Here is a 24,807-nt window from a genome sequence, read left to right as displayed (position 1 = left end):
TTTTTTAGAGGCATATAGACAGTACGTCCATAAGATAAATTTAACAGATCACGATTAAGAACCACATGACTATTAAATTCCATACTTTTCATGTCGCCGTCATATATTCAAGTCAAAGTGAATGAACAACTTTGTTGATTTAAAAAACTAAGATGGGGACCAAACTGAGCCATAAGTGTGGACAACATGCAGCCATCAGTTTTTTAACGGTCCAAATTCTGTAATTTTAACCGTTTTTATGTGCATATGCAACTGAACATCATGTTACCGCCTCAAACTGGCCTGTGATCGTCTTTGGCAAAAACTTTGCTCACATCCATCAAAACAGGAACTGCGGATGCTTTTTATTTTAGTCATGAAAGCGCCGCATGGTTTACATCTGCAGACCGGAGTCATGTTTGTCAGACTGAGTTCAAGAATAAAGAGATTGACTTGATGCCAGTTCATCTCCCCAAACTGATGCACATTAATAAACCCAGTCCACCCTTCACTAAGCTTATTGAGTTTTCGCAGAAGTAGCAGAAGCTGGGAACTTTTTTTTTATTTTTTTTATTAACATCAGACAAGGCGGTACACAGCGCAGTTTGAAGCCTTTCTTATCTGGAAATATTCCCGTCGTATTACAAATGCAAACAACACATGCGAGTCTAAAGAGTCCTGATGAGCCGCGCAGCTTATCACAGCCGCTCGTATTGTCACACAATGAAAGAGCTCTGAGGATTTCTTCAAGAATTCTCGGTAAACAGCAGATGATTACGGAAAGCTGTGAGGGAATGCAATGCGGGGAAGCAAACAGTTTGGCTGCATGCTTCCATTCGTTGCTTGGATCTGTTGGGGCTTGGTCAGCATAATTTTCTGCCCAGCGAAGACCTGAAACACAAAAAAAAATCATCAATGTTTGCACTTTAAAGCTCTTGATTTGTACTAATCTACAAGTAATCTCAGTTTTTCATTGTGATTCCTTATGGTTATATCAACTAAAATTCATTAAAGGTTGTTTCATAATGTCATGAAATGAAAGTTGAAGGGGTAGGAATACTTTTGCAGAAAGCAGGATAAAGGAGCATATTCAACTACGACGTACTAAGTCTGAGTGCTCATTTCTCTCTCAGTCTGAGGAAGCTGCATTCTGATAATTGAACCCAAACACTAAAAAAAAAAAAAAAAAAAGTCTGCATGACAAAAAAGTCAGACTAGCCCGAGATGAAAATCCCCAATCCAAAATCCCATCAGAGGTTATTTCGAATGTAGGGGAAGTGAATAAGCCACATCTGGAGGCATTTAATAAGTAATCTCAAGTGACTTAGAACTGTAAATGAAGCTGCTAGAAATGCATATGGATTCGATTCAATGGGATTCAAACTGGGTCACACAGCTATTAAGACTGCAAAGTTAGTTGAGAGCAGTGTGACAGCAGTTTGCCACTGTTGGCTGAGCACTGAAGCGGCTGTTTTTCGCACTGCAGGCAGCTTACAGCAGCAGATGTGGGAGAAAGTGCAGCACTTTCCCCCAATTAAACGCAGAGTAAACAGAAGCTCGCTTACACTTGAACTGCTAAACATGATCACCTCTGGGAAATGTTCTTTTTGCATTATGTGTGACAAAGCCACGGCACTTTTACTTTGGGATTACAAAGAAACAAAACTGTGCTTCAAGCCTGAGCTTAATTACCCTCATGCAAATGTGTCAACAACAATCAACAACATATTTGGATTGTTTCCCCTTCCTAAAAAAAAAAGTATTAGTTTACTACTTTGCTTGCGAGAGTAAAAACACAACTGCCGATCTTGTGGGAATACCTGCCGGAGCAACATTTTTGTTTTTATTTGATGGTGAACTGCAGAGCCAAGGACACCGCTGAAGCATATTGCCAGGAAGAGTAAAAAGAAAATTCAACTGAAGGATAAAAACGACGATCCTCACGAGGCATTGCTTCTTTTCCAGTAACAGCCCTGTAACTCCTGCACTGAAGTGTTTTTATAGCTTTCCCGTTAGAGGAGAACACTCCCAGCAGTCCGAAACAAGCCCAGAATTGATGAGTGGGCTGTTCTCTGCATCAGCACCAGATACCGGTTATCACCATTGTAATGATGGTGAACGATTTCAGGTGATGTGTGGAACGTTTTCAAGATAAAATAAATAAAAAAAAAAAAGTATGCAAAAGGAAATCAAATGAGTATAATTTTCCAGTGTCTGATCAGAGAGTTTGCAGCAGGAAATGTAGGTGTCTGTATTCTCAATCAAAACTGATCCAAAATGCTGATTTATCTTCAGAACTGCGAACATTTCAAAGCATAAACACTTAATCCAGAAGCAACAAACCATGATAGGGACCAGTTTGCCTTCTGCCTTGTCTTCAACACTTATTGTGAAGAATGAATTATAAGAAAGCTACTGCACTCTGTGTTTAAACACTTTCCAATAAACACGACTGCAGCATAAAACGCATGCGGACAGCTGCAGGAGGCCTCTGCATGAAATTCAGATTCAGCACTCTGAATGATTGGCTGCTGCATGAATCACCTGCCCTCTCACCCCTCTCGCCTTGACTGTCAATCAAGGCTGTAACACCGGTTACTTGACACAGCGGTTAGCGTGAATTTCAAACGGTAGAAAAAGATGACGAGAGAATAAAATCTACAAAAGGAAGCTGTTGAAAACGAAGCACCGTTGTATTTTTTTTTTTTGTTGCGTCCAAATTGGAAGAACTTTGATTTTGTCGCAATGAATCAGAGAAAGAGATATTTCAGGCCAAAGTGAACTTCAGCTTTCTGATCGCATCTAAGTTCATGAACATTTGTGTTTTTGAATTTTAGATTTGCAATCATTTTTTTGCCAGGTTGGGAATTATATAGCACAGATTTTTCCAGTACATTTATAGAGTTTCTTTTCCTTACACACAAGCTGATGAATGTTTAGAGAGGAAATAAAGGTTGGAGGTGGTGTGCCACTAATAATCTTCCTACGTGAAAGATGCCTTAAGAACAGAACACAGTGTTTCCTCTCAAAGTAACTGATATAAAAGCATAGCTATGAAAATAAGCAGAAAAATGTACATAGTTTAAGTAATCCTGTTTTGTTAAATTGCTTTACTTACATTTTTCAAATCATCGTGACTGTGAGAGAAAAAAAAATAGAAAAGTTCAAACGGCATAAGAAGTTTGTACAGTAGCTTTTGCACATATTCCCACACAAACAAATATTTTATTAAAACATACATCTTCCACCTCATTAAAGCTTCAGAAAATAGGGACGTAGATCAAAAGGAACAAGCACAGTACACAGATCTAATTTATACAGCTTTTTGAAAGCTGCTCAAGCTCGTCCTCAGATTTTGGAGGTCTTAATGGAGCTTCACACCGCAGGAAGAACAAAACTGACTAATTAGGGTGAGACATGTCAGGGACAGAAACCACGCATCTTGGCTGGTGCGCAAGCAAGCGCAATCACACAGATGCCGGTGACAAGATTTAGTCATTTTTAACAGATTCGCAGATGAGACAAAACATTACAAAAAAAAAACTCACAGATAAAGTGATAACACTGTTCACGTTTGACAGAAATCACATCGAAGGATTAAATATGTTATATATGCAATGACTGGTTCGGATCAGCGTGCATTAAGTATTAAAACATGAAAAGCGTGAAGAACGCGTTACAGTCTGCTGAGTCAGAGCTTTCCAGAAACAGCAAGACTTGTGTTGTCAACACTGGTGAGTGAGTGTCTGCTGTAATAGATCAGACATGAGGCTTAACATAATGCACTGTAATATTCTTGGCACAGCCATCTGCACTGGTGACGAATAAAGGAGTAATGACATGTTAAGGAGGTGCTCGTTATGTCTGAGTGTGTGCTTGTACAAATTTATGCACAGGAATGAGTAGTTTTCACTTGCAATCCTCACAAGGACGGAAACGAGACCTAATTTTGGTGCAAAACAATTGCTTGGCCAATACTTCCTGAAAACCCCAAACTGCTTTCATTCCCTTTGGTAACCATCCCACCTAAATAATATCTGCAGTAATGAGACAAAACGAACTCACAGATGCCTGAAGAATTTTGGTGTTCTAAATAAGTTAATAAAGAAGTATCTAGGAATTATATAATGAAAAAATCTAGGAATTATATAATGAAAAAAGAAAATCAAAATCAAATGCATGCAAAATTAACTGTAGCCCTAATACGAAAAGGGGGTAGTAAGGAAAATATATGTACAAGTTCATGCTAGCACTGCTGCACAGCTAGGTGAGGCAGGAAGTTAGAAAAACTCTGAAGCTTTTGTTCAAAAATAGTAGGTTAGGATCCTTACAGTATGACACCATTCAGTGAAAATGTCACGATTAGCACAAAAATCTAAAAGTGTACACAACTTAACTACTTTTATTTCAATCAAAAGAAAATATTTAACTGTTGCTAACTGCATCAAAATGAATGTTACAGTTATTGTGATTTTGATACATAAACAAAATCAAAAAGAAGAAAAAAAGAATTACCAGACACTAAATTCAGTTTTTTTTTTCTTTTTCAAATGCTTTTTGTGCAGAACATCATCTATTTTTGTCTTTCTGCATTTCATCAAATAGCACAAGCTTACCTAGCTTCTATTAGCTTGTTAATTAGCTGGGCTATCTGCTCAGGTGGAGAACACAGTGGGCTGTCGATGCCTGCAGTCAGCTGCTGCTTGTTGGTTGATAAAAACGTTTTTGTGGTCCTTCAGATTTACACAGCACTCTCTGTATTTCACAAGACTGGAAATGTTTTCAATTCCCCAAATTTGACTTTCTTGCAACTGAAGAAAAAAACAGAGTTGCTTTCTTCAGGTCAGCTATCCTGCAGTGTGCAGCAATGTTTGGGAAAGTGGCTTTTCTGTCAAACTTTACACTCCAAATAATCAGTGAAAATGCCAGTCATTCCAGACTCCTTTCTTGGAAAAATCATTTAGGATTGGCAGCTCGCTCGTGCCAAGCAACAAAGTAGAAGAAATTAGTCTCACATAAAAATAAGGAAATCATGCCAATTAGACAGACTTTCTGCAAAAAAAAAGATTCCAAAATGTCAGACGAAACCGTATTTGAATGTTATCCTTTTTTCTTTTCTTTTTTTTTGTTTTTCAACAAATAACACAAAATTTGAGATGTTACTTTAAGTAAACACAAATTCGGACCATAACAGATATTTTTAATAAAATGGTAACATCTCCCGCCTCATCAGACAAGCACAACACACTCCCTTAAACCGGCGTTGGTGCAGACATCTGTAGAACTCATCTTTAATCATGTCCCTGCCAAAACAGACGAGAATACACAGTCCTCAAACATTTAATTAAATTGCAAATCATCTGTCGCTCCTCTTTTCCCTTTGTGTACACTTGAGCTCTATTTACTCAGCCCTAGGTGGAAAAACCTTTATGCATGCGTTACCTGGAAGTGGTGCTACACTAGATATGCACTCTTGAACCAGAAACAAGCATCCTGTCTGGAGAGCAAGTGTGCATAATTAGGTCTCTTTGTTGGTCTGAATAAACATGTTTTATTTTACGCCGCTGAGCAAACAGACAAAATGACCATGACTGTGGACAGAAGAACAGAAGAGGAGAAGGTAAACTAGTCGAGCCGCTGCTAAAACGAGCAGCACAGGATGGCATAGTGAACAAAGAGAGCCCTCAGACTTTACTGGTGTAACTTTTGGCCGCTCGGCGATCACGCTCCTGCATGCTAAACAGAGAGAACCACCAGCTGAGGGGAAGGCGAGAGAAAAAAAAATAAAAATGGAACGAACAAGAAGCCCTGCTCTTTGTCTGACGTTTGTATTCAGTGACACATTCGACAGAAGGCACAGGGAGCAAAGTTGCAGCAGTTTGTGTGGGTAGGGCTCCTTAAACAGAAAGATGGGGTATAAGATGGGACTGGCTAGTGCAATAAAGTGAAATAAATCATGCATGAAGCATTAACACATTCAGTGAGGTGAAAGGATGTGTGCTACAAGGGGTTATGACATTCAGTGGTGTGAGGATGACATTATACCGTGTCGGGCTGTTTCGACGACTATAAACAGCTTTCTGCCACGACTCAGGACGTTTATTTTTCTTCAAAGTGTTCAGAGTGTCACCTTCATTAACTACAAAATGCCTGAGTATTTATTTTATTCTGTTTAGGCCAATTCATCGCATTGTAAAACAACAAAGATGGGGCCCGTTCAGGATAAAATCACTTTACTGTCAACAACAACCCTACTTCTGCAAAAATTCATCTTTTCCATCTTCAAGATCATAACACAAAATATGATTAATACAAAAGTACATATTTTATGTAGATGCAATGTGTACACACGTTTTCTTCTGATGGCCTTTTATTTAAAAATATTGTATTTTACATTTGATAGCGTTTGACAAATTCATGCCTGAAAAAGCTATGCTCAAAATAAAAGCAAATACATGCTGCCACCTAGAGGTCAGAGCCGCTAACTGCAATTTTCTGCTGCTCCAGATCTACTTTCTCACCCACCTCAGAATATTACGCTCAGCTGGGATAAAGGTCACGAGAAGCTTATGCTGCCAGCAGATGAGTAGTATCCGGTGCAGTCTGTTGAGTACCTCTGTGACAGCTGGACAGTGTTCAACTCAAACTCTCCAAAACTGTAATTAGCAAATTTCTGAAACACAAGCAAAAAAAAAAAAAAAAAAAAAAAACATGTTTTCAGACTTTAAATATCATTTTCAGTTTAAAACAACTATTTTGATAGACTTGTTGGAGGTCAAACAAAAATATTTCTTGCCATCTACGGTGCTTAGCAAAAGTATTCACAGTTCATTGTGTTACAATCTATTTACTGACATTTTATATGACACAAACCTGGTTGAACGTTGCTCTTTTAGACTATTAAAAGCTTGAATTATTGTTTTATGATCCAGTCCTGCTTTAAACATTTCCGCCTCTTTATGCCTGACCAGTCTGCCATGTCCTTTAGTCTTCATGATGCCGCTGTTCAGTTATGTTCTAACAAACTTGATTATATTGGATTTTTTTTTTTGCAGGAGAATCAGAGTAAAAGGGGTCTGTATACCGAAAACGGTACAAGAAGGACAAAATGTTGTAATAAATAAACTGAACAGTGTGACCTTTAAAGCGATCAAACATCTGGGAGTATTATTTCACTCAGAGCCTTAAATCTGAGAACATTTTGAAAAAAAGTTGACAGAAGTGAGGCTGGGCAACAAGCTGCTCTGCCAAAACCACAAAACCGGGTTTTACAGAGCTGCTCAAGCTCTTAGGGGCCTCTGAAAGCAGAGAAAATGTCAATCCTATTAATGCAGGTGCACATATGCAGGTGCTGAAAGACAGCACATGTATCTGGTTCATGTCTTTATAGGTTTTCTAAAACAGGAATTTATGTAATCACCCAAATGGCTTGGTGTAAATTTAAGAGAATCCAATACCACATTACAAACATTTATGCATTAATCTGGATGGAAAATGGGTCTAACCTTTAATATGTTCCTGGCATCAAAAGCCTCTCTTTCACTTGTGGCTTGTTTTCCTGCTCCACCCCTGTTCTCAACTGCAAAAAACACCACAGACCAACAGACAATAAAAGGAAAAACACTTTGATAAGTTATCTCGGAAGAGGCAATAAACATGTTTACTTGCAGCTCCGACAGCACCCAGCGAATGTCAAGGTAACTTCGTTTGCTATAAATGGTATTGCGAAACCGAGGACTGGGGAGAGCGCGGCCGCTGAGGTTTGCACATTGTGGTCGTAAACATGGTCAGCAGTGGCAGACCGCTTTTGCTCTGCGCGGTGTTGTTGTCGGTCAGCCCGGTGCGAATGTGAGAACCGCTGCTGGACGGGATCCATCAGCAAAATGAAAGAAGGCATTGTGAGAGTAGCTGGAAAGCAGCACCCTGTTCTGTGCACGTACACAGCTCTAAGGCCAAACAGAGAAGTACCTCCCTGATTCCTCTCTGGGCAATTTAGCTGTTCTATTTGTTTTGAGGCTCAGCTTTGTGGTCACTGCAACTCCGATCTGAGCCAAAAGATAATAAGGGAACATTGGAAAAGTATGTTCCGGAACAAAAAAAAAAGGACAAATATAATGATCCCAGCAGTTCTCCTTTTTTTTCCCTGTTCGTGGTTAGCTGAGGCCTCGTAAGACAAATCACAAATATCCTTTTTATGAATCAAATGTGGTCATTTTTGGTCATTTTCTCGTGAATGTTCTCACAATTTCATTTGGATATATCTGTAAAAATTGAAAACCTCATGTGTGACCTTAAAATACCACTTTATTTCTACACATCTGAGCTTATTGAAAAGATGCTGTTCTATTCATGACCAGCTGTTGTCAAGTAGAGAAAATGTGATCTACGTCCTGAGGACATCATCTCATGAAACGCTGCTTTTCATAAAGCCTGGGGCAACAAAAATCACACAAAAGTCTTAAAAGCAACTCTTCAACAAACTTTTTTTTTTAAATCACATGTCTTTATGAATTAAGATTCACATCAAGCTAAAATGACAAACCACATGCAGCAGCGTCTGAATAAATTAAATTATCTTTAAAAAAAAAGTTAATTTATTTCAGTAATTCAGTTCAACAAGTCAAGCTCATTTATAGATTCATTGCACGTAAATGGATTATTTTAAAATGTTTCTGCTATTTTGGTGATTAATGCTTACACCTAATGAAAACCCCAAATTAAGTTTCTTAGAAAATTTTAATATTACATGAGACTAATGGGAAAAGAATTTTAAATTCAGATGTTGAATGTTATGAACTAGCTATAACTAATTCTGGGAAAAACTTTGTAAAAAAAAAAAAAAAAAAAAAACCTGATGTTCTGAGATTCGTACCCAAGTACATCTCTGGAAAGTTGAGTGGAAGGTCAAAGTGTGGTAACAAAACGTGCACATACCTGACTACGAACCCATTTAAGAAATTCTTGGGGTACATTCACAAGGTGTGTACTACGGCTGAATTGAGTGTTTAAAATCCACCTCACCCAGATGTATCCAAGGTACTTTTACTGACGTCGAGGTAAAAATATAGCGGATGGGAGAAGTTAAAAATGTGGATATAAGAAAGAAAGAAGTCTCCACACTTCCCAGATGCCAACGGATTCTGACAAAACGTTTAACAAGAAACCAAAAAAAATCTCAGCTGAACCACGGCAAATTTCAAACTGGTGGCAAAAGTTATGCACAGGAAGGAGGATGAATTTCAAACATTTTTTGCACATTTTGCACGTTCTGGAACCGTTTTGTTAATGGAGAGCAGTGAATGAAAGAGAGAGAATCAAGCTGTCACCAGACGGTGCTCATAGTATTTACCTGTGGTGTCCTTTCTGAACAGCGTGTTCATGACAGTACCATGCAGCTTTACTCTGTCCCACTCCCTGACCATCAGCCCCGCAGAGACAAAATGCTCCACCAGCCGATCTGCAATCACCTGCAACCTACATAGAATGAAAAAGTTAAGGTAAAACTTAAAATAAAAAAAATTTAAAAAAAAAACTGAAACCACTTTTTCTTTGGAATACAAACCTGTCGGATCCATCTTTAACACCGACTTTGGCATACAAGACGTCCACCATGGCTGGATCATCATTCATGTACTCTATACCCGTCACTTCCAACGGCAGAGGCTTTCCTTCAGTGATGTCCCTGATGGAATGCAAAAACAAATTAATAGCGTTTTCAAAATCAACATCTATAAAATGTTTTAAGACATTAGATTCAAAAGAGATTAAATTTTCTGTCAAGCCATTTCACCTCTTTAAAGGCCTTTTAATTAGAGGCCAAAGAACGTGTTGTAGTGACCTAAGTTTTTACTTGTTATAGGCGCCTGCTCCAAAAAAAAGGAATAATATTCTGTGCAGTAAGTAAAAAAAAAAAAAGAATTTCCTGGGTGTTTATATTATATTTTGCCTAGGTCTATGTATTAAACTCAGAATAACAAAAAAAGAAATGTATGCACAACAAATATAGCTATAATAATCAATATATTGTATGATTTAATTTTAACTTTTGCTTTTCTGGTTACAATAAAGCCAATTAGATCATTATATGCATTTTGGGTTTTACATTTTCTTTAATGTTTTCATACCAAGAGTTCACACCAGCCCAATGCCTGTTAGTCCGGTTTTAAGCATTGTTTGTTAAAACACATTTCTGCAGCACAAATAAATGACACCATGATTTTCACATGCTATAGTGCAACTTTCATATTTAAGATTAAAGCTGAAGTCATTAGTCTGAGCTTTAAATCAGTGGGAAAAAATTCAAATTAATATTTTAAAGAGTAATTTCACTGTTATCTGAAATGTGTTTGTGTTTTCAAATTCATCACAGTGTCAAGCCTGACATGATGAAGTAATTTTTTTAAGCCTCTACCTGATAAAACTTTGGCATTCTTGGAGGCGTTCACATGCTTTTCTCACTTCTGCGTCATTTAACAGAGCCAGGGTGCCAATTGTCAAATGAAGCTTTGCAGGGTTTTGAAAGATGCTTTCCTCCACTCCGTGATCCTGCAAAAGTAGGTGACACATGATTTATTCGTCATCACGCGATGCAATAATTTAAAACTACTTCGACTGGTCCCCGTTGTGTTTGCATTTGTCAGGAGCACCTGCGAACACTGTCGCAACACCTCATCTTTAAATGTCTGGAATCCCTCTTGAACTTTGGAGTCATTCAAAGGCAAAGACAGGAAGTGAGTGAAGGGCTGTTTCTTTCGGAAGCTCTCCACAAGGACTTCTACTCGAGTGACCGCAGAGGAAACCGCAGCTTTTTGGGCAGCAGTGATAACTAAAAGCAAAAGAAATGCAAAAGAAGGACATATTTTGCAGGTAAATTAGTTTCAGAATGACCTGATTTGATATTTATCCTCACCGATTTGTCCTTCTATTCCTTGTTTCGGGATGCTGATTGAGGCTTTGGTGTCAAACTCAAGACGTCTACGAGTTTCTCCTTTTTTCCCAATGATATATCTATATAACAACAAAATTAAAAACATGCTCACCATGCGCACAGTACACCAATGCTTACACAAAAATGTTATTCTTTTCAAATTTAGGGGGGTTAAAGGGAGCTACTTTTTCACAGCTTACTTGTAAAGAACACTTGGGACATCAATGGCACAGCGGTATCCTTTATCTGTTTGCTCAATGAAGTGGGTGTCACAGGTTTCATCCTCTTCCAGAGCTTCACTCTCTTCAATCATACAAACATGGAGTTGGTTTATGCAAAACAAACTAGTAGCAACAGTAGACATTTGAAGTTCCTTGCAAAACCATTTATATACACATGGGTAACTTTATTTTCATATTCGTTCTAGTTAAAATCACTCACGTACTTTCTCGATATTTATGTGGGGACCAACACAAAATACAGTATTCAAGATAATAAAGCTGAGGCATGCATTTATATTTGGTCTTTTTGAGTTGATACTTTGTAGAAGGAACTTGTGCTAAGTACTTGTCTAAAAGTACTTTCTGGTTCTGGTGGTCTATCACATAAAGTCCCAATAAAATACACGTTTGTTTGTGGTTGAAGCGCTACAAAATAATTAAACCTGTCAAATGCTTACTAACCAGATGGTCCCATGTACGAGAAATCTTCTTCTTCTTCATAGTGTTCTTCTTTAACTATGTTTCTTCGATATATTCTGCCGTTTACGTTGATAAGCGGTGGGCGCAGAACATCCATTGGTTGCTACCAAACCTAAATTAAAACTGTTAAAATACCAACATAAAGTGACAGAAAACAATTAAAATTTCGTTAAAATTACCTTCAAATTTTTACAACTTCAAAGTAGCAAGTCATACACGTATGTTAGCTGGTCAATCGCTTTACGACACTTTCCTCTAATTTACGGTAACGTGTGTTACAGATCTACATAACATGTAAGCGGAACGAGCTCCCTGGAACACTATAGAAATGAACCATTCAGATTGTTGTGACATCTTTTAAAATGGCAACTCTCTTTTTGACGGAAATTACAGACGGCTACACAAACACCGCGAGCTAAACTGCGTACGAATAAAACCGAACAATCTGGAAAATTACGGTAGGGTTTTACTATTTAGAACATCTGAGCTGATTGTATTGTGTGGAGAAATATCTAGGCCGAGTGGTCATTCGCTCCATTGCTACAGTTAGCTTTCCTACCAGCTGTTCTGATAGCTGAATCGGAATGCATTTTTGAAACTAAAACAAACGATTTTACGTTTTTTTTATTATGTGGTTAGACTCATATACATAATAAAGATGGTTAGACTGATTTTAGCTTGCTTTGTGATTGATTCGTTGTTGCTCTGCAGACACTTTAGGATTAGCCGTGATGAATAAAGTTCTCGTTGACGTTTTGGTATGTTCTTGGTAGCTTCCTAAGGCAATGGCAGCGTCTTCGTCGTCCTCGTCTGCGGGAGGTGTGAGCGGTAGCTCGGTAACAGGCTCTGGATTCAGCGCTTCAGAGCTCATCCCTCCCAGGAAAGTTCTCTACACTTATCCGAAAGGAGCTGGGGAAATGATGGAAGGTATGTTGTTGTTGTTTTTGTTTTTTAGATGTATGACAGCATGGGCTGATCCTGACGGAAAATAAACACTGTTTTGGGAAAGATATTTTCATATAATCAGCAAGATAGATTAATTCAACTGGGAAAATAATAACAATTCAATGATTCCCTAATGATTATTTGCAGAGGAGAAAGTTACATTCATAAACTGACCCCCATAAACAAGACATGCTAAATTTGCTATCCCTGAAACAACAACACCTTGCACTTTTCCACATTTTAAGTCAAAATGCGGATTTCCTCAACACAAAGTTGTCTATATGTGATAAAATGATACAGGGGTTCATTTATTTGCAATTAAAAGAACCCATGCAAATTCTAAGCTTCTCATCCATCAAATGGAAAACAAATAAAGTGTATCAGAGCTGCAAATCTGACTGGATAGGCCACAATAATGTGAGAAACAGCAAGGAGACCCAGAGGAGTGGTAAGAAGTAAGCCACTAGAAGTTTTGTCGAAAGTTTGCCTCAAGTCATATGGAGGGAACAGCCCCTTGGACAGCTTGATCAAAACTCTAAATAGAACTAAGAATCTGCAGCAAGACTTAAAGATTGATGTTTACAGACACTCTTTGACTGAGCTTCATCTGCAAAGAAGAATTAACCAAATTGACAGTCTCTGGGTATGAAAACCTGGTAGAGACGTAGTTTGTAGTTGCAAAGTAATCAAATTTACTTCTAAAGTTTACTCGGCCAAAAAGCTTTACATTAACCCTGTCCAGATAAGCTATCGGCCTCTCTAAGCTTATCTTGGATTGAAAATTGCACAATAAAGACATCTTTGTATCAGATCAACAAACACAGATATTCTTTTGAAGAAATGAACATAGTTTCCTCTGGACCAAATACAAAACAGGCCATCCTGAAACGCATCCAAAAGCAAAGCTCTCAGGGTTTTAGAGTTGCATCAGTGCCCTGGGCAAAGGTTATGTACTGTTTTGTGACGACAGCCCTGATGCTAAAAGTATATCAAGATTTAGAAAATCTATACCGCCTTAAAGATTACAGAGCTTGCAGGGACGACCTTGCATTTTTCAATAATAAACAAGAGTAAAAAATATATATATATATATATATATATATACATAAACAAGTACAGCTAGTACTGAACTGCTTGCAGTCCAGATTCTCATTTATCACAAAGTCCTGAAAATATCAATTTTGATCATGCTGCACCTTTTTAATGCAATTTCTATTTTCAGATGGCTCTGACAGATTTTTATGCGAGTCTGTGTTCAGCTACCAAGTTGCCTCCACGCTAAAGCAGGTTAAGCAAGGTAAGTCCTGGTTCATACTCCTTAAACTTTTTCATATTTCCGAATTTTGACTTATTAAAACCACAAACATCTGTGTTCCTGTTTGGTTAAATGTCTGCCTCAAACTAGAGTGCACAATCGTGAAATGGAAGAAACTTACTCTTTTTCTACTTTCTTGTACAAATTGAACTTTGAAAAATGTGACGTATATTCAACCAACACGAGTCAATTCAGTAGGCATCAAATTTTCAAGTCTTAACTTTTGGTCTAATGTGGCAACAGCACTATTTTCCACCAATTTTGAGCTCCTTTAGGTTAACCTAATAAAATTTGATATGGTACTAAAGTAACCTGTTTGTTCTTTCAGATCAACAAGCATCTAGAATGGAGAAACTTGCGAGCCTTGTGGAAGAGCTGGAAGCAGACGAATGGCGCTACAAACCAATAGAGCAACTACTGGGATTCACACCGTCCTAGTCAAAGTCATTCAGATGCCTTTTGTGGAATAAATCAGCCAAACAGAATGAAGACAATAGGAAATGTTTTATTCTGTCTCACATGTGATACTTTTTGGATGTAAGAGTTTACACTGTAACATAGAACTAAAAGTTATTTCAACATGTTGAACGTAAGATTTTTTTTTTTTGTATATTTTGCACAATTTTGTGTTTACCTTTTTTAAACCTATTTCCTATCATGTGTACCACCTAAACTAAAATACCTTCCAGCTTAATCTTACAACTACTCAACTTGTAATATTATTTAACAGTCATAATATGTCTTTCATCTCATTCAGACTAATAAAACGGATTCTTGACATGCTTGGTGTTGTGTAGTTTGTTCTTATTAATCCTTTTTCACTGAGTTTTAAGCTCTCTCTTATCTGGCAACTGATTTCCTTATGATTTCCTGCTTCACGAATGTGCCAAAGTTTGACGCACAGCACCGCTGTTGTTTTCGTGCAGCTTTCTGTGTTTACAGCGAGAAAGTACACACGGATCACTCCGAGCGGTTGTTTTCATCCAAATGAAGGCCGGGAATGCACAGAACATACTGTCCTTTGGCCCGGCCCTGGCCAGTGCAGGACACGCCTCCAGCTGGTGGTTAGATTTCATCCACAAGGAGCTTGATCCAGAGCACTCTTGCAGTTGTTGTCTGGATAGTTTTCTTTGTCTTTTTCAAAGTTTTCAAGTATGAAAACTTTACTGTTTTTGTGTGTAAATTTCCGGCTTTATTAGCATAATTCAAAAACATCTACTTCAGAACACCATGTGCCTCCATGTGACTTTCACTTCCTCTCTTGCAAAGTACACGTTATTCCACGCCTACGCACGTGAAACAGCATAGCATACGTCTGGCGGTTATCCAGAACTCTATGATCTAACTGTACTGCGTATGTACAGTTTGCTCACCCATGAGTGACACAATTGCAATTATTTTTGCACCAAGGCTACACAGCCTCTTTTTAATGCCTAATTGTTGTTCTGTGTTGCGTGTACGTGTTCATGCACACATTTCTGCACCCATATCCATTTCCCCACATTTCATCTTTTATGATCTGGTCCTACAGTGTTGTGGGGGTTTCACTCCTCCAGATTTCTTCCGTTTTCGCTTCTTTTGTCACACTTAAATGTTCAGAACCGTCAAGGAACATTTAATATCACAGCTAACCTGAATTAAATGGCAATTTTCTGAGGGGAATGAAGGTATTTGTGACTAAGTAGTTATCCCATGAACCTGGTTGCAACTGAGTTTTAAAAGAGTTTTTTATACTGTTTTGGAAGAACTTTGGTATAACTCTCTTGACAATATAGTTTTAATTCAAACATTAGGATTTATTTGATCATGAATAACCTGTGCAGAATAGGTTCAGTATCTCCATAAAATTAAGTTTACACATTGACTAGAGCCTACCAAAACTTTAATTTTGAGGTTATTATTTGTGACTCACTCAGAGGTGGGCTTGTACGTTCGATTTTAAGATCACAAACCGATTAATAGAAATTCTCCCTAGGACTTTGTGGTATTTCGGAGTATCCTGCCTCCATTAGTTATGGCAAACTGTCCAAGGACTGAAGTGACAAAACAGCCCCTAATTGTTCCACTGCCATTTTTGCACAGTTTCTTTTTTTTGTTGAATGAGGAACACTTACAAATGAGATTTGCTTTACATGTTCTGGGTTTTTTGTATCGCCTCCTGAATCAGTCGCTGATGCAAACTGATAGTCTGGTTACCAGCATATCGAGGCATGACATGTTGCTTTTTGAGACCTTTAAACCTACTTCATGTTGTTAGCATCTAAAAGTTATATCTGCGCTGTACAGATCGAATAGCAATCATGCCTTAGTGGTAATCATAGTTAATTTATGACTTCAGAAAGAAAAATAATGGCCTCTTGACGCTGAGCAAGGTTGGATAGTTTTTCCCTTCATAAATAAAGTCAGTTTGAAAACTACCTTTTATACTTGCATTGGTTCCCTTTGTCTCATTGGTTTGTAGATCTGAAACAAATGTGTCAAGATATCATCAACACTTTAGTCTGAGAATAAATATAATGCTTACTGATGAGGTGAATAAATGGTGGCCTCTTTAACATGTTGCTTTTAATTTATGTTCACATTTATATCATGCAGCTTATTGCGTGTTTGCATCGCTGCGGGTCAGATAAAAAATTCTGATGTAATGCTTGAGAGAAAAACAGGTGACGTAATGTACTGTACACTGCAGCCCTGAACCAGCCTTTGGCAGTGTCTGCATGGACTTTGTCCTTTGCTTTTACGGCTGCCAATGCACCAAACAACAACAGCAAAAAAGAACATACCTATTGAGGATGCTATACAAAAGAACCGCTATATGACGGTTGTATGCCCAGACAAGTCCCTGTACATTTCCACTACAGTGGGGTTGAAGCCACCCCTCCCTCTAAACCTCTTTCTCCTCCTGTTTGTCTTTCTTCTCTGCTGGCATGTTACCAGGCAAGATACAGCTCACAAGCCGTGCCCCTCTTTTTGATTGGCTGGTTGGGGTAAAGTGGGCGTGGCCTAGTTCAGGGCATATATAAGCATTGTTGCAGGGGCAAAGAGACTGCGGAGTTCGACAGCTGCTGAAAGAACGGGAAGGAGGAGTGGACGGTGGAAGTTTTTAGAGAATAACTATCCATTTTTTTTTCAACAAAAACAACGACTACGCACTTTAACAGCTTTATTTCAAAACTGTAAGTATTAATATTTGTTAGTTTTGCTGAAATTAGAGCTAATTGGACTAGCTTAAGCTGCTTAATTATTGCTGTTGCTAGCTTTAAACGTCTGCATTTCTTTATTGTAATTAAGATGGCATATTTTCTATCTCTTTTACTTATTTTTTAATGTGTTTTTTTTAAAAGTGGTTGAAGTCTTATGTTAATTTGTGGTCTTTGTGTCTCCTCATAAAACAGTTGAAATCTGACACGCATCTGTTGAACACTAAAGAGAAGACAAACATGCCTGAAGTCTTTGCACCAATAGAGGCTGGAAGTATACCTCCGTCCCCAGTGGACAGCAGTCCCAGAAGACTGTCCTGGGGGAAACTGGTCCAAAGACTGGCTGATTTCAGCACAAACGACAGCAGCATTGAATCAGGGTCCAATAATGGCAGCAGGAGTGATCTTTCAGACTCAGGTGAGCGTTTCCTTCCAAATCTGTTGAAATCCTATTGGAGGTTTTTCTTATAACGCTTGAAAGTGCTCACTCCCTGCTTCTCCTCTGCAGGCTCTGATGTCTTCAATGATCTGTGTCCTGTGAACGATGACCTTTTCTTTGACCCAATGGAGGAAGCAATCCTGAAAGAAGTAGTGGACCTCATTGCACGGAGCCTAAGGGAGGCCAAAGACTCAGACTGTGCGTTGAGATGTACCAAGCTGCTCATTCCAGAGAAACTTCTGGAGCACATCGGACAGGAGCTCATCCACCTGGCAGCTAGCGAGCCCTGCGGTTTAAGAGGGGCTCTCATCGACCTCTGCGTGGAGCAAGGGGCCGCCTGCGAGAGCATAGGACAGCTATCCGTGGACCCTTATCTCGTCCCCACATTTCAGCTCACTCTGGTGCTGAGGCTAGAGTCGGGCGGGCTGTGGCCTAAAATCCAGGGACTGTTCAGCTCCAAGTCTCCTTCCACTCCAGCTCCGAGACAAGCTATAAAACTTAGCACTGGGTTCCGCGTGATTAAAAAGAAACTGTATTCTTCTGAAGGGCTGCTCATAGAGGAATGTTGAATGGACAGGGGGGAAAAAAACTCACAGAAAGGCCTTAGAACTTCATTTATGTGATGCCTTTTGAAGTGTAAGGATGGACTTTGTCATAATGTAGCCTTTTGTTCCTACTGTAAAGGACCTGAAGTTTATGGTACTTGGAACATTTTTTCTTTTTTAGCCTAACCATTGTGCTTCATCTTGGTAAACGGGCATTTTGCAAGTATTAAAGTGTGAACCTTAGTTTCTATTGAAACTTTGTTCAGGCAGCTAGCTGTATTCTTTGAATCTCTGTAGATTTATTTTATGTTTTTCCATAAACATGTCAATGAATTGAACTGTAGCCCGTCGTGTTGGGGTATCCTTCACACTCCCAGAGTTAAAGCCAGCCAGTGCTTGTGCATTTGCAAGCCACAGCTAAGGTTTCAAACCTCATTCAGTTTTCTGTTGCGTTTGAACCTCATTGCTTTCAACTTTATTTGATATTCAGATTTTCATAATGTTGCACTGTTTTTGTACTTTCATGATCACAAATAAATTATTGGTTTTTTTTTTAATAACAATTCTTTGTTTTGAAATGTTCTTGTATTTGTGGTTCATTTTAGAGTGAGATTTAGGTGACTCACGGAAATGAGGAGGAGGTGGTCAATTTTAATGTTATAATTGTCATATAAATTATTAGTCTTATAAGGCCTAATATCATAATAATGCGTTTTTTTTATTATTAACCGCATAAAAAAACTAATAATTTGGCTGTAAAGCCTTTTGAGCAAACTTGTATTTGGAGATTTAATGTACTCAGTGTTTGTTGACCCATAATCAAACCCTTAAAGCTTATTAGATGTTTCTAAATTTGCGCTAAAAAGAAATGCAGGAAGTTTGGAACTCAACATGGATTTAAACTGTAAATGCTTAAATATCCCCAAAGTATGATACATGTCTTTACAGCAGTAGTGTTACACAATAATGAGGATAATCAAACTTTTTAACGCTGCAGTATTTCTTTACTCAGTGACTATTTACTTTGTGGAAACTGTAATGGAACAAGGTGTAAATCTAACCTATATAATCTGAAATATATTTAGATGAAATTACAGGCAATCACAATGTGCCTCCAATATGTTACAGGTGTTCACAACTTTCATCTCTGACTATTCTAGAAAAGTTAATCTCAGTAATAAAAAAAAAAAGATGTAAAACTCATATTTTAAAAAGATCTATAATACACAGAGTGACATGTATCTCAATACTCTACTTCTATTGATTTAGATGCTTATGGGCTACAACTATTAAACATTTAAATCTTGTTTCTTGAAATGGATTGTTACAAAGGAGGGTTTTTAATTCAGACTTACTGAAAGGTATGCTCATGAACTGTTATACGGGATTAACAATAATACCAGAGCTGCACACCAAACGTCATGCGAATAAACTATGTTTTACTACATGCGGCAGCACTTTATTTGACAGGGTGTGCATAAGACTGACATGACACTGTCATAAACATGAAGGAGTCTTTATGAATGTCTATGGCTGCTATTATGAAGTCTCATTCTCTAAATAATGACACTTTTAATCCAAAGTTGCTTTAAAAGTTGCATTAGAAGTCCTGACTTTGTATTATTTTGTAAATAATGACACTTTAATGCAAAGTTGGCACTTTTAATGGACTGTCAAGGCAACTTTTAGGGCAACTTTGCAGTAAAACTGTCGTTATTTACCAAATAACATTTCATGACAATAGTAACAGACATTAAACTCCTTCGTGTTCATAACAGGTGTTATGTCATGTTTATGACAGTGTCATGTCAGTATTATGCACACCCCGTCAAGTAAAGTGTTACCCTACTTGCTACACACACAAATACGACACACTTGCAAAAGTGATTAGACATGGAAAAAGAAGCAAAATAATGAATCAAGAGTAAAAGTAACAGAGTTTACTACTGAAGTTGTGAGTAGCAGCCATCTTGAAATCCTAACTGGGATTAGTCGGAGTTCTACCACTTTCCAAGCGAGATGTTCGGCTTGGGTTTGGCGTTCCAGTTGATTCCTCCGACTTGGAAGTCGGAATGTCCGAGTTCCGACTAGAAATGGAACGCAGCATTGTGGAGTTCGTCAGCGACTCTCAAGTTAGCATTCTTCATCATAATTCTGCTTCATATCTATTCTTAATAAGATATCCTTGTATTTCTTAGTTTTATGTAATATAAAAGTCTTATTATTTATATTTTGAACAGAATTACTGAAATAAATTGGCTTTTGGGTGATATAATTCATTCAGATGGAGTGGATATAGTGTTGCTGAGTTCATGCAACAAAATGGATAACATTAGTTGTGTTGAATCAAAACTCAGATGCAACAAAACTCCAAATTACATAATGAGTGTTGACCCAGAACGACAGGGACATTTCTGACTGAAGTTTGTTTTTATGTTAAGTTAAAGTTTTATCTGCTAGAGAGAGGAGTACTGACTTCTTCGAACAGATGACCCCACTAAGAACGAAAATGCTTCTCTGTTCTTGACCTCTCAGATAACGTGTGTACTCATCTGCAGTGACACTATTCTTGAATGTAACAAGCAGTCACACACTCAGTCAGCATAAATCGAGCCACCGTGGTTTTCAAGAGGTTTTCGGGTCAAGGCATCAAAATTTTTTTTCTTAAGTTCCTACCCACAAATTTGACCGTTTAAATCAGCTGTCATGAGTACGAGCAGAACTTGAAGTTGAAACCAATTCATGACTCAAGCGGAAAAAAAAAAAAATGTCACTGAGAAAAAGTTGCAACTTCTGCTGAAAACAGCTGAACTTATTTATAGAGAAAAGAATGTGACGCTGCACTCTCTGCTGCTCGGGACAGGCTGCACGTCTCACTCTCAAAAGTGTGAACGTGCGCGCTGCCATGTGTCCACTTCCCAGCCTTAGTCAGCCTCCCGGCACAGTTTGTACTAAATATGCTGACTGAGCTTTTGTTTTGTTTTTTTGTTGTTTTTTTCCCCTCTCTCTCTCTCTCTCTCTCTCCCTCTCTCTCTCTTTGTCTCTCTCTCTCTTTTCGCCTCCATGCTTGTTCTGCTCGCAGCAATGAGTCACATTCAACATGTTCAGGCATCCATTTTTATTTTTATCTGGGAGTAGAAACACAGTGGGGGACAAAAAAAAAAAAGTGAGACGTCGTTCTACTTTTCTCTTAGTTTGGATGATGTATGTAATAAATAAGATACAAAGAATAAATATCGTGTTCCGAACTAAAATATGAGATGTATCAGAGACAATACACAGCGAAAACCTACATCCTGCTGTAGTCCCACTTGGTGGGTATAAGCACACGTTTCATCCTTTTGGCACAGTGCCTTACAAAAGTATTCACCCCCCCTTGAACCGTCTCATATGCTGACACTTTACAGTCATATGTATTTATTTATTTATTTATTTTTTTTTTAGATTTTATGTGATATACCAACACAAAGTAGAGCATTACCGGGATAGGAAAATGAAGGGAACACAAGGTTTTCCACAATTTTATAGTGACAAGCGTGAGCTGAAATTGTGCTGATACCCCTCAATAAAGGGTGAGAAATAGGTTTCCACCTTCAGGCGTGAACTAATAGTGAAAGCCATTGTTGTTCACCTAAATTGATAGGTAAAGGAAGGAACTCATCATTCATGTGAGTCTGTAGGAGCTGCACAGATCCATGGCCCTATCAGTCCAGAGGTAGAAGAAAAACGAGGTGGTTGGTCAGATGGAACCAAGACTGAACTTTCCGGATTACATGCGACGTGTGAAGGAAGACGAGTACGAAGCGTTGACCTGAACGCATCATCCCAGCTGTGAGACATGGCACGCTTTTCTTCAGAACAGACAGGGAACGTTGTCAGAACACAATTTTATTTTTTTGCAAATCAATGCATGCATTTGTGTTCAGCTAAATACAAAAAATATAAGAAGAAACAGTTGGTGGCCGTAATAAAAGACTTCTGAGGGGCTTTCTGTTGGTCTATCACAATAAATCCCGATTTTATTTCACGTAATGTGAAAAACCTCGAGGGATGTAAATACTTTTTCGACGCCTTGCATCCAAAGTGAAGTGAGGTAAAACCACATGGTCGACCTTCGTTTAATCAAAGGACAAAAAGTGACAGGATTATCTCCTGACTCTTGTCTCTCGAGCACATTAGAACAAAAGACTATGTCTAACTACGCCCAAACCGTGAGTGCACGTGTTAATCAGAGGCTACACCAATTTCCCTGCATAGTTAGAATGTGCATTTAGAGTCAGTGGAAACAGCTTCTCCTCTGACTTCAGAAAAAAAAAACAAAGAAAAAAAGGAGGAAGCATTCAACATGGTATCTTTTAAACTGCTGTGTAAGTTAACATCCGCATTTCTATTTATAGCTAAACTTTGTGCCTGGTTCGACACTGGCTTCTCAGCCCTACAGAGGTGAAGCAATCTTTTTCATCTTCATGGCTTCTGTTCTTTCGGGCTTCACATCAAATCTACATCTTGTTCCCTTGTCAAGATGTGATAAATGGCTTTGTTTTAATTCATGGCTGTATATATATATATATATACACACACACATACGAAGACTTCTATGTCAATCGCGTGAACTTAGAAAAGAGAGTGGAGAGGGAGGAAGTGTTTTACTCGTGTGTCGTTAGCTACGTAAGGCCTTGAGGATGTCGAAGCGTATGTATTTACAGCCTTTGTGTTAGTCATGTTTTGGGATGATTCTAGAAACCTGAAGGCAACAAGAGGAAAGATAATCAGAACTAATCCTATTCTGGAGAACTAACGTAAGATTAGCGGCGTTTTAATGCAAGGAGGCCGTGATCTCTGAGAGCTTGGCGCAGCTTGGAGTTCGAGCCCGCTGCGCTCTCTGGTACAGCTCACTGTCTCCAAAATAGCGAGCCCTGTAGAGCATTCCTTCCTCTGCAACAGACCACACAAACAAGTCATGTGAGATATACGAGGAGGGCTGCAAAAACCTCTCCGAGCGTTGCAAAAGATTCAGCCTGGCCCGGCCTGATGCAAGAAGAAGCCCTACTTTGCTGTTTCTCTTTCCAGCAGTTGTTGCGGAGGTTTGAAATGTAGTCGTCCTCCACGCTCCGCTCCAGATTTTTCAGATTCATGCCAGTGAACTCTTTGGAGAACTGCTCCCCCACGTAATATGGCACCTTCAGGTTCTCAGTCAGCCTCTTCTGCGTGTAGCCAGCTGACCTGACGGGAGATAAGACAAACGTGTGGGAGACATATCATATGACAGCAGGCAGCGCAGGAATGACCCACTGGGCCCTGAATCAACTCGGCTCAGTTCAAAAGGTATTTCAGATTGCAAAAGCAAAAGTTTCCATAAGACAAACGAAACAAAAAAAACTCTAAAACCATCTGTTTCTGAAAATCTAATAAAATTAATAGATTATTTTCATGCAACTTATGACTTTACAATGCCTTGTGAAAATCAAATGTTTTCACATTTAAATCATAAGTCCTGATGCATTTTTTGGGTTGTGGAGTATAATTTGGAATAGAAAAGGAAAAAAAATAATAACATATGAAAATTGTGTCCGGTTTTCTCTTGCAAAAAAGTCCAGTTTTGGTTAGATTGGATGAAATATTCATTTTCAAGCCTTGCAACAGGTTTTCAATTGGATTTAGCATTGTAAATATTTAAATCTATTGTATTTACTATCATTATCTTACTGGAAGGTCGGACCTTTTCTCTGGTTTCATCTCTCTCCCGACCCCACAACTGTACCATAGGGTTGTTGTATGGCTTTTATGGCTCTTTTTAACAATGATTAAAAGTGAAATCTATTTCACAATTCGATGACTTTTGAGGCAGCTGGATACACTGGATTTTATTTCGGGATATCAGAGTAAACGGGTCTGAATACAAATGAGCCTCACACCCGTCAGATTCTTATTTGCAAACCAGTTTCAAGAGTCGCTCTAATAAAACCTCACACTGAGGTTTGTGGCTGTAATGTGAGAAACAGTTCTAAAGTTCACGGTTAAATTAAGCTGGGTTGGTAATTTTTGCTTAAAGATGATATCTCGTTCAAGTCCTTCTGGGTCAGGCAGATCAACCGTTCGGCTGTGTTATTTAACACTCTTGTGCACCGTTTTAGAACAGGAGGTCACACTCACGGCCTGAAGCTGAGACTGTAGGAGGGGCTGTTGACCATTATCTGACTGAGAGCCGACACAATCACCAGAATGAGGATGGGCATGACCTGCACAAAGACAGCCAGACCTCCCTGCGGATGTGACACAGAAAAACATCTCTGAAGGGAAGCGTTGTCTCAACCTTGTAAAATGGCGAGCGACTAAATGCCACCCCCTGCTGGCGATTATGCGACACCACATTATCTGTATGCCGCATTTACTCCGAGAGCTGCAAATATACAACAAACAAAAATGAAAATCACAACACAGACACAGCACACACTGTTGACTGTACAACTTGGTATCCAGTGTGTGCTAAGAGTCAAAATTCAACACATATTTTTAACCCTTAGTCAACTCTAATATTAGCCATTGCTTGTTCAGAATACCAAAAAGAAAATGCAGAAATGTTAAAGAGTGTTTAAAGTTAAGAATGAGAAACTAAATGAGTTGAAGCATAACTGATGGAATTAAATCGTCAAAATAAAACAATGTGAAGACATACAAATATAGAAGAAACCTGCTAATTAAAGTAATTAACTAATGGAGTAAAAATGTAATCAACAACTGATACAGTACTACATA

At 38.5% G+C, this 24,807-nt stretch overlaps 4 protein-coding genes across 6 annotated transcripts; 2 read left to right on the top strand and 2 right to left on the bottom strand.

The window, feature by feature from the left end:
* Positions 1-526: 526 nt before the first annotated feature.
* Positions 527-11,920, bottom strand: ascc1 (activating signal cointegrator 1 complex subunit 1). 3 transcript variants are annotated; one of them, XM_015042995.1, is made up of 11 exons: positions 11,824-11,920; positions 11,590-11,730; positions 11,107-11,209; positions 10,889-10,986; positions 10,626-10,804; positions 10,391-10,524; positions 9,542-9,661; positions 9,329-9,453; positions 7,485-7,558; positions 6,505-6,652; positions 527-870 (listed from the first exon to the last, which is right to left on the bottom strand). In XM_015042995.1, the coding sequence occupies exons 2-10, from the start codon at positions 11,702-11,704 to the stop codon at positions 6,536-6,538; spliced, it is 1,065 nt and encodes a 354-aa protein (XP_014898481.1). In that variant the 5' UTR covers positions 11,705-11,730; positions 11,824-11,920; the 3' UTR covers positions 527-870; positions 6,505-6,535. The 3 variants fall into 3 exon arrangements, with proteins under 3 accessions (XP_014898481.1, XP_014898480.1, XP_014898483.1); XM_015042994.1 differs by having other exon boundaries at positions 11,590-11,719; positions 11,787-11,875; XM_015042997.1 differs by lacking the exons at positions 527-870; positions 7,485-7,558; positions 11,824-11,920 and having other exon boundaries at positions 6,559-6,652; positions 11,590-11,818.
* A 33-nt stretch (positions 11,921-11,953) lies between these two features.
* Positions 11,954-14,647, top strand: anapc16 (anaphase promoting complex subunit 16). The gene is made up of 4 exons (XM_015042999.1): positions 11,954-12,065; positions 12,381-12,534; positions 13,775-13,849; positions 14,196-14,647. The coding sequence occupies exons 2-4, from the start codon at positions 12,393-12,395 to the stop codon at positions 14,303-14,305; spliced, it is 327 nt and encodes a 108-aa protein (XP_014898485.1). The 5' UTR covers positions 11,954-12,065; positions 12,381-12,392; the 3' UTR covers positions 14,306-14,647.
* Positions 14,648-16,893: 2,246 nt separating this feature from the next.
* On the top strand, positions 16,894-18,088 carry ddit4 (DNA-damage-inducible transcript 4). Its single transcript, XM_015042998.1, has 3 exons — positions 16,894-17,043; positions 17,263-17,485; positions 17,576-18,088. Exons 2-3 carry the CDS (start codon positions 17,308-17,310, stop codon positions 18,073-18,075), a joined length of 678 nt encoding a protein of 225 aa, XP_014898484.1. The 5' UTR covers positions 16,894-17,043; positions 17,263-17,307; the 3' UTR covers positions 18,076-18,088.
* Positions 18,089-21,154: 3,066 nt separating this feature from the next.
* On the bottom strand, positions 21,155-24,681 carry LOC106953892 (dnaJ homolog subfamily B member 12). Its single transcript, XM_015042993.1, has 3 exons — positions 24,205-24,681; positions 23,102-23,274; positions 21,155-22,986 (listed from the first exon to the last, which is right to left on the bottom strand). Exons 1-3 carry the CDS (start codon positions 24,285-24,287, stop codon positions 22,868-22,870), a joined length of 375 nt encoding a protein of 124 aa, XP_014898479.1. The 5' UTR covers positions 24,288-24,681; the 3' UTR covers positions 21,155-22,867.
* Between the last annotated feature and the right edge of the window lie 126 nt (positions 24,682-24,807).

This window comes from Poecilia latipinna, unplaced genomic scaffold (genome assembly GCF_001443285.1).
Source record: "Poecilia latipinna isolate Pla-1442-1.1 unplaced genomic scaffold, P_latipinna-1.0 Scaffold611, whole genome shotgun sequence".
Lineage (NCBI taxonomy): Eukaryota > Metazoa > Chordata > Actinopteri > Cyprinodontiformes > Poeciliidae > Poecilia > Poecilia latipinna.
The sequence above is the reverse complement of the archived record's forward strand: the minus strand, read 5'-3'. Positions and strand labels throughout refer to the sequence as shown.

What these genes read in the sequence shown, in the direction of transcription:
- ascc1 (XM_015042995.1), bottom strand. Translation starts at nt 11,704, where the DNA reads ATGGATGTTCTGCGCCCACCGCTTATCAACGTAAACGGCAGAATATAT. An exon ending in CTCGTACATGGGACCATCTG is followed by an intron (nt 11,210 to 11,589) that starts GTTAGTAAGCAT and finishes GTATGATTGAAG; the next exon opens with AGAGTGAAGCTCTGGAAGAG. An exon ending in AGGAATAGAAGGACAAATCG is followed by an intron (nt 10,805 to 10,888) that starts GTGAGGATAAAT and finishes TTTTGCTTTTAG; the next exon opens with TTATCACTGCTGCCCAAAAA.
- anapc16 (XM_015042999.1), top strand. Translation starts at nt 12,393, where the DNA reads ATGGCAGCGTCTTCGTCGTCCTCGTCTGCGGGAGGTGTGAGCGGTAGC. An exon ending in AGCTGGGGAAATGATGGAAG is followed by an intron (nt 12,535 to 13,774) that starts GTATGTTGTTGT and finishes TTCTATTTTCAG; the next exon opens with ATGGCTCTGACAGATTTTTA. An exon ending in GCTAAAGCAGGTTAAGCAAG is followed by an intron (nt 13,850 to 14,195) that starts GTAAGTCCTGGT and finishes TTGTTCTTTCAG; the next exon opens with ATCAACAAGCATCTAGAATG.
- ddit4 (XM_015042998.1), top strand. Translation starts at nt 17,308, where the DNA reads ATGCCTGAAGTCTTTGCACCAATAGAGGCTGGAAGTATACCTCCGTCC. An exon ending in GAGTGATCTTTCAGACTCAG is followed by an intron (nt 17,486 to 17,575) that starts GTGAGCGTTTCC and finishes TCTCCTCTGCAG; the next exon opens with GCTCTGATGTCTTCAATGAT.
- LOC106953892 (XM_015042993.1), bottom strand. Translation starts at nt 24,287, where the DNA reads ATGCCCATCCTCATTCTGGTGATTGTGTCGGCTCTCAGTCAGATAATG. An exon ending in TACAGTCTCAGCTTCAGGCC is followed by an intron (nt 23,275 to 24,204) that starts GTGAGTGTGACC and finishes ATCTCCCGTCAG; the next exon opens with GTCAGCTGGCTACACGCAGA. An exon ending in CTGGAAAGAGAAACAGCAAA is followed by an intron (nt 22,987 to 23,101) that starts GTAGGGCTTCTT and finishes GGTCTGTTGCAG; the next exon opens with AGGAAGGAATGCTCTACAGG.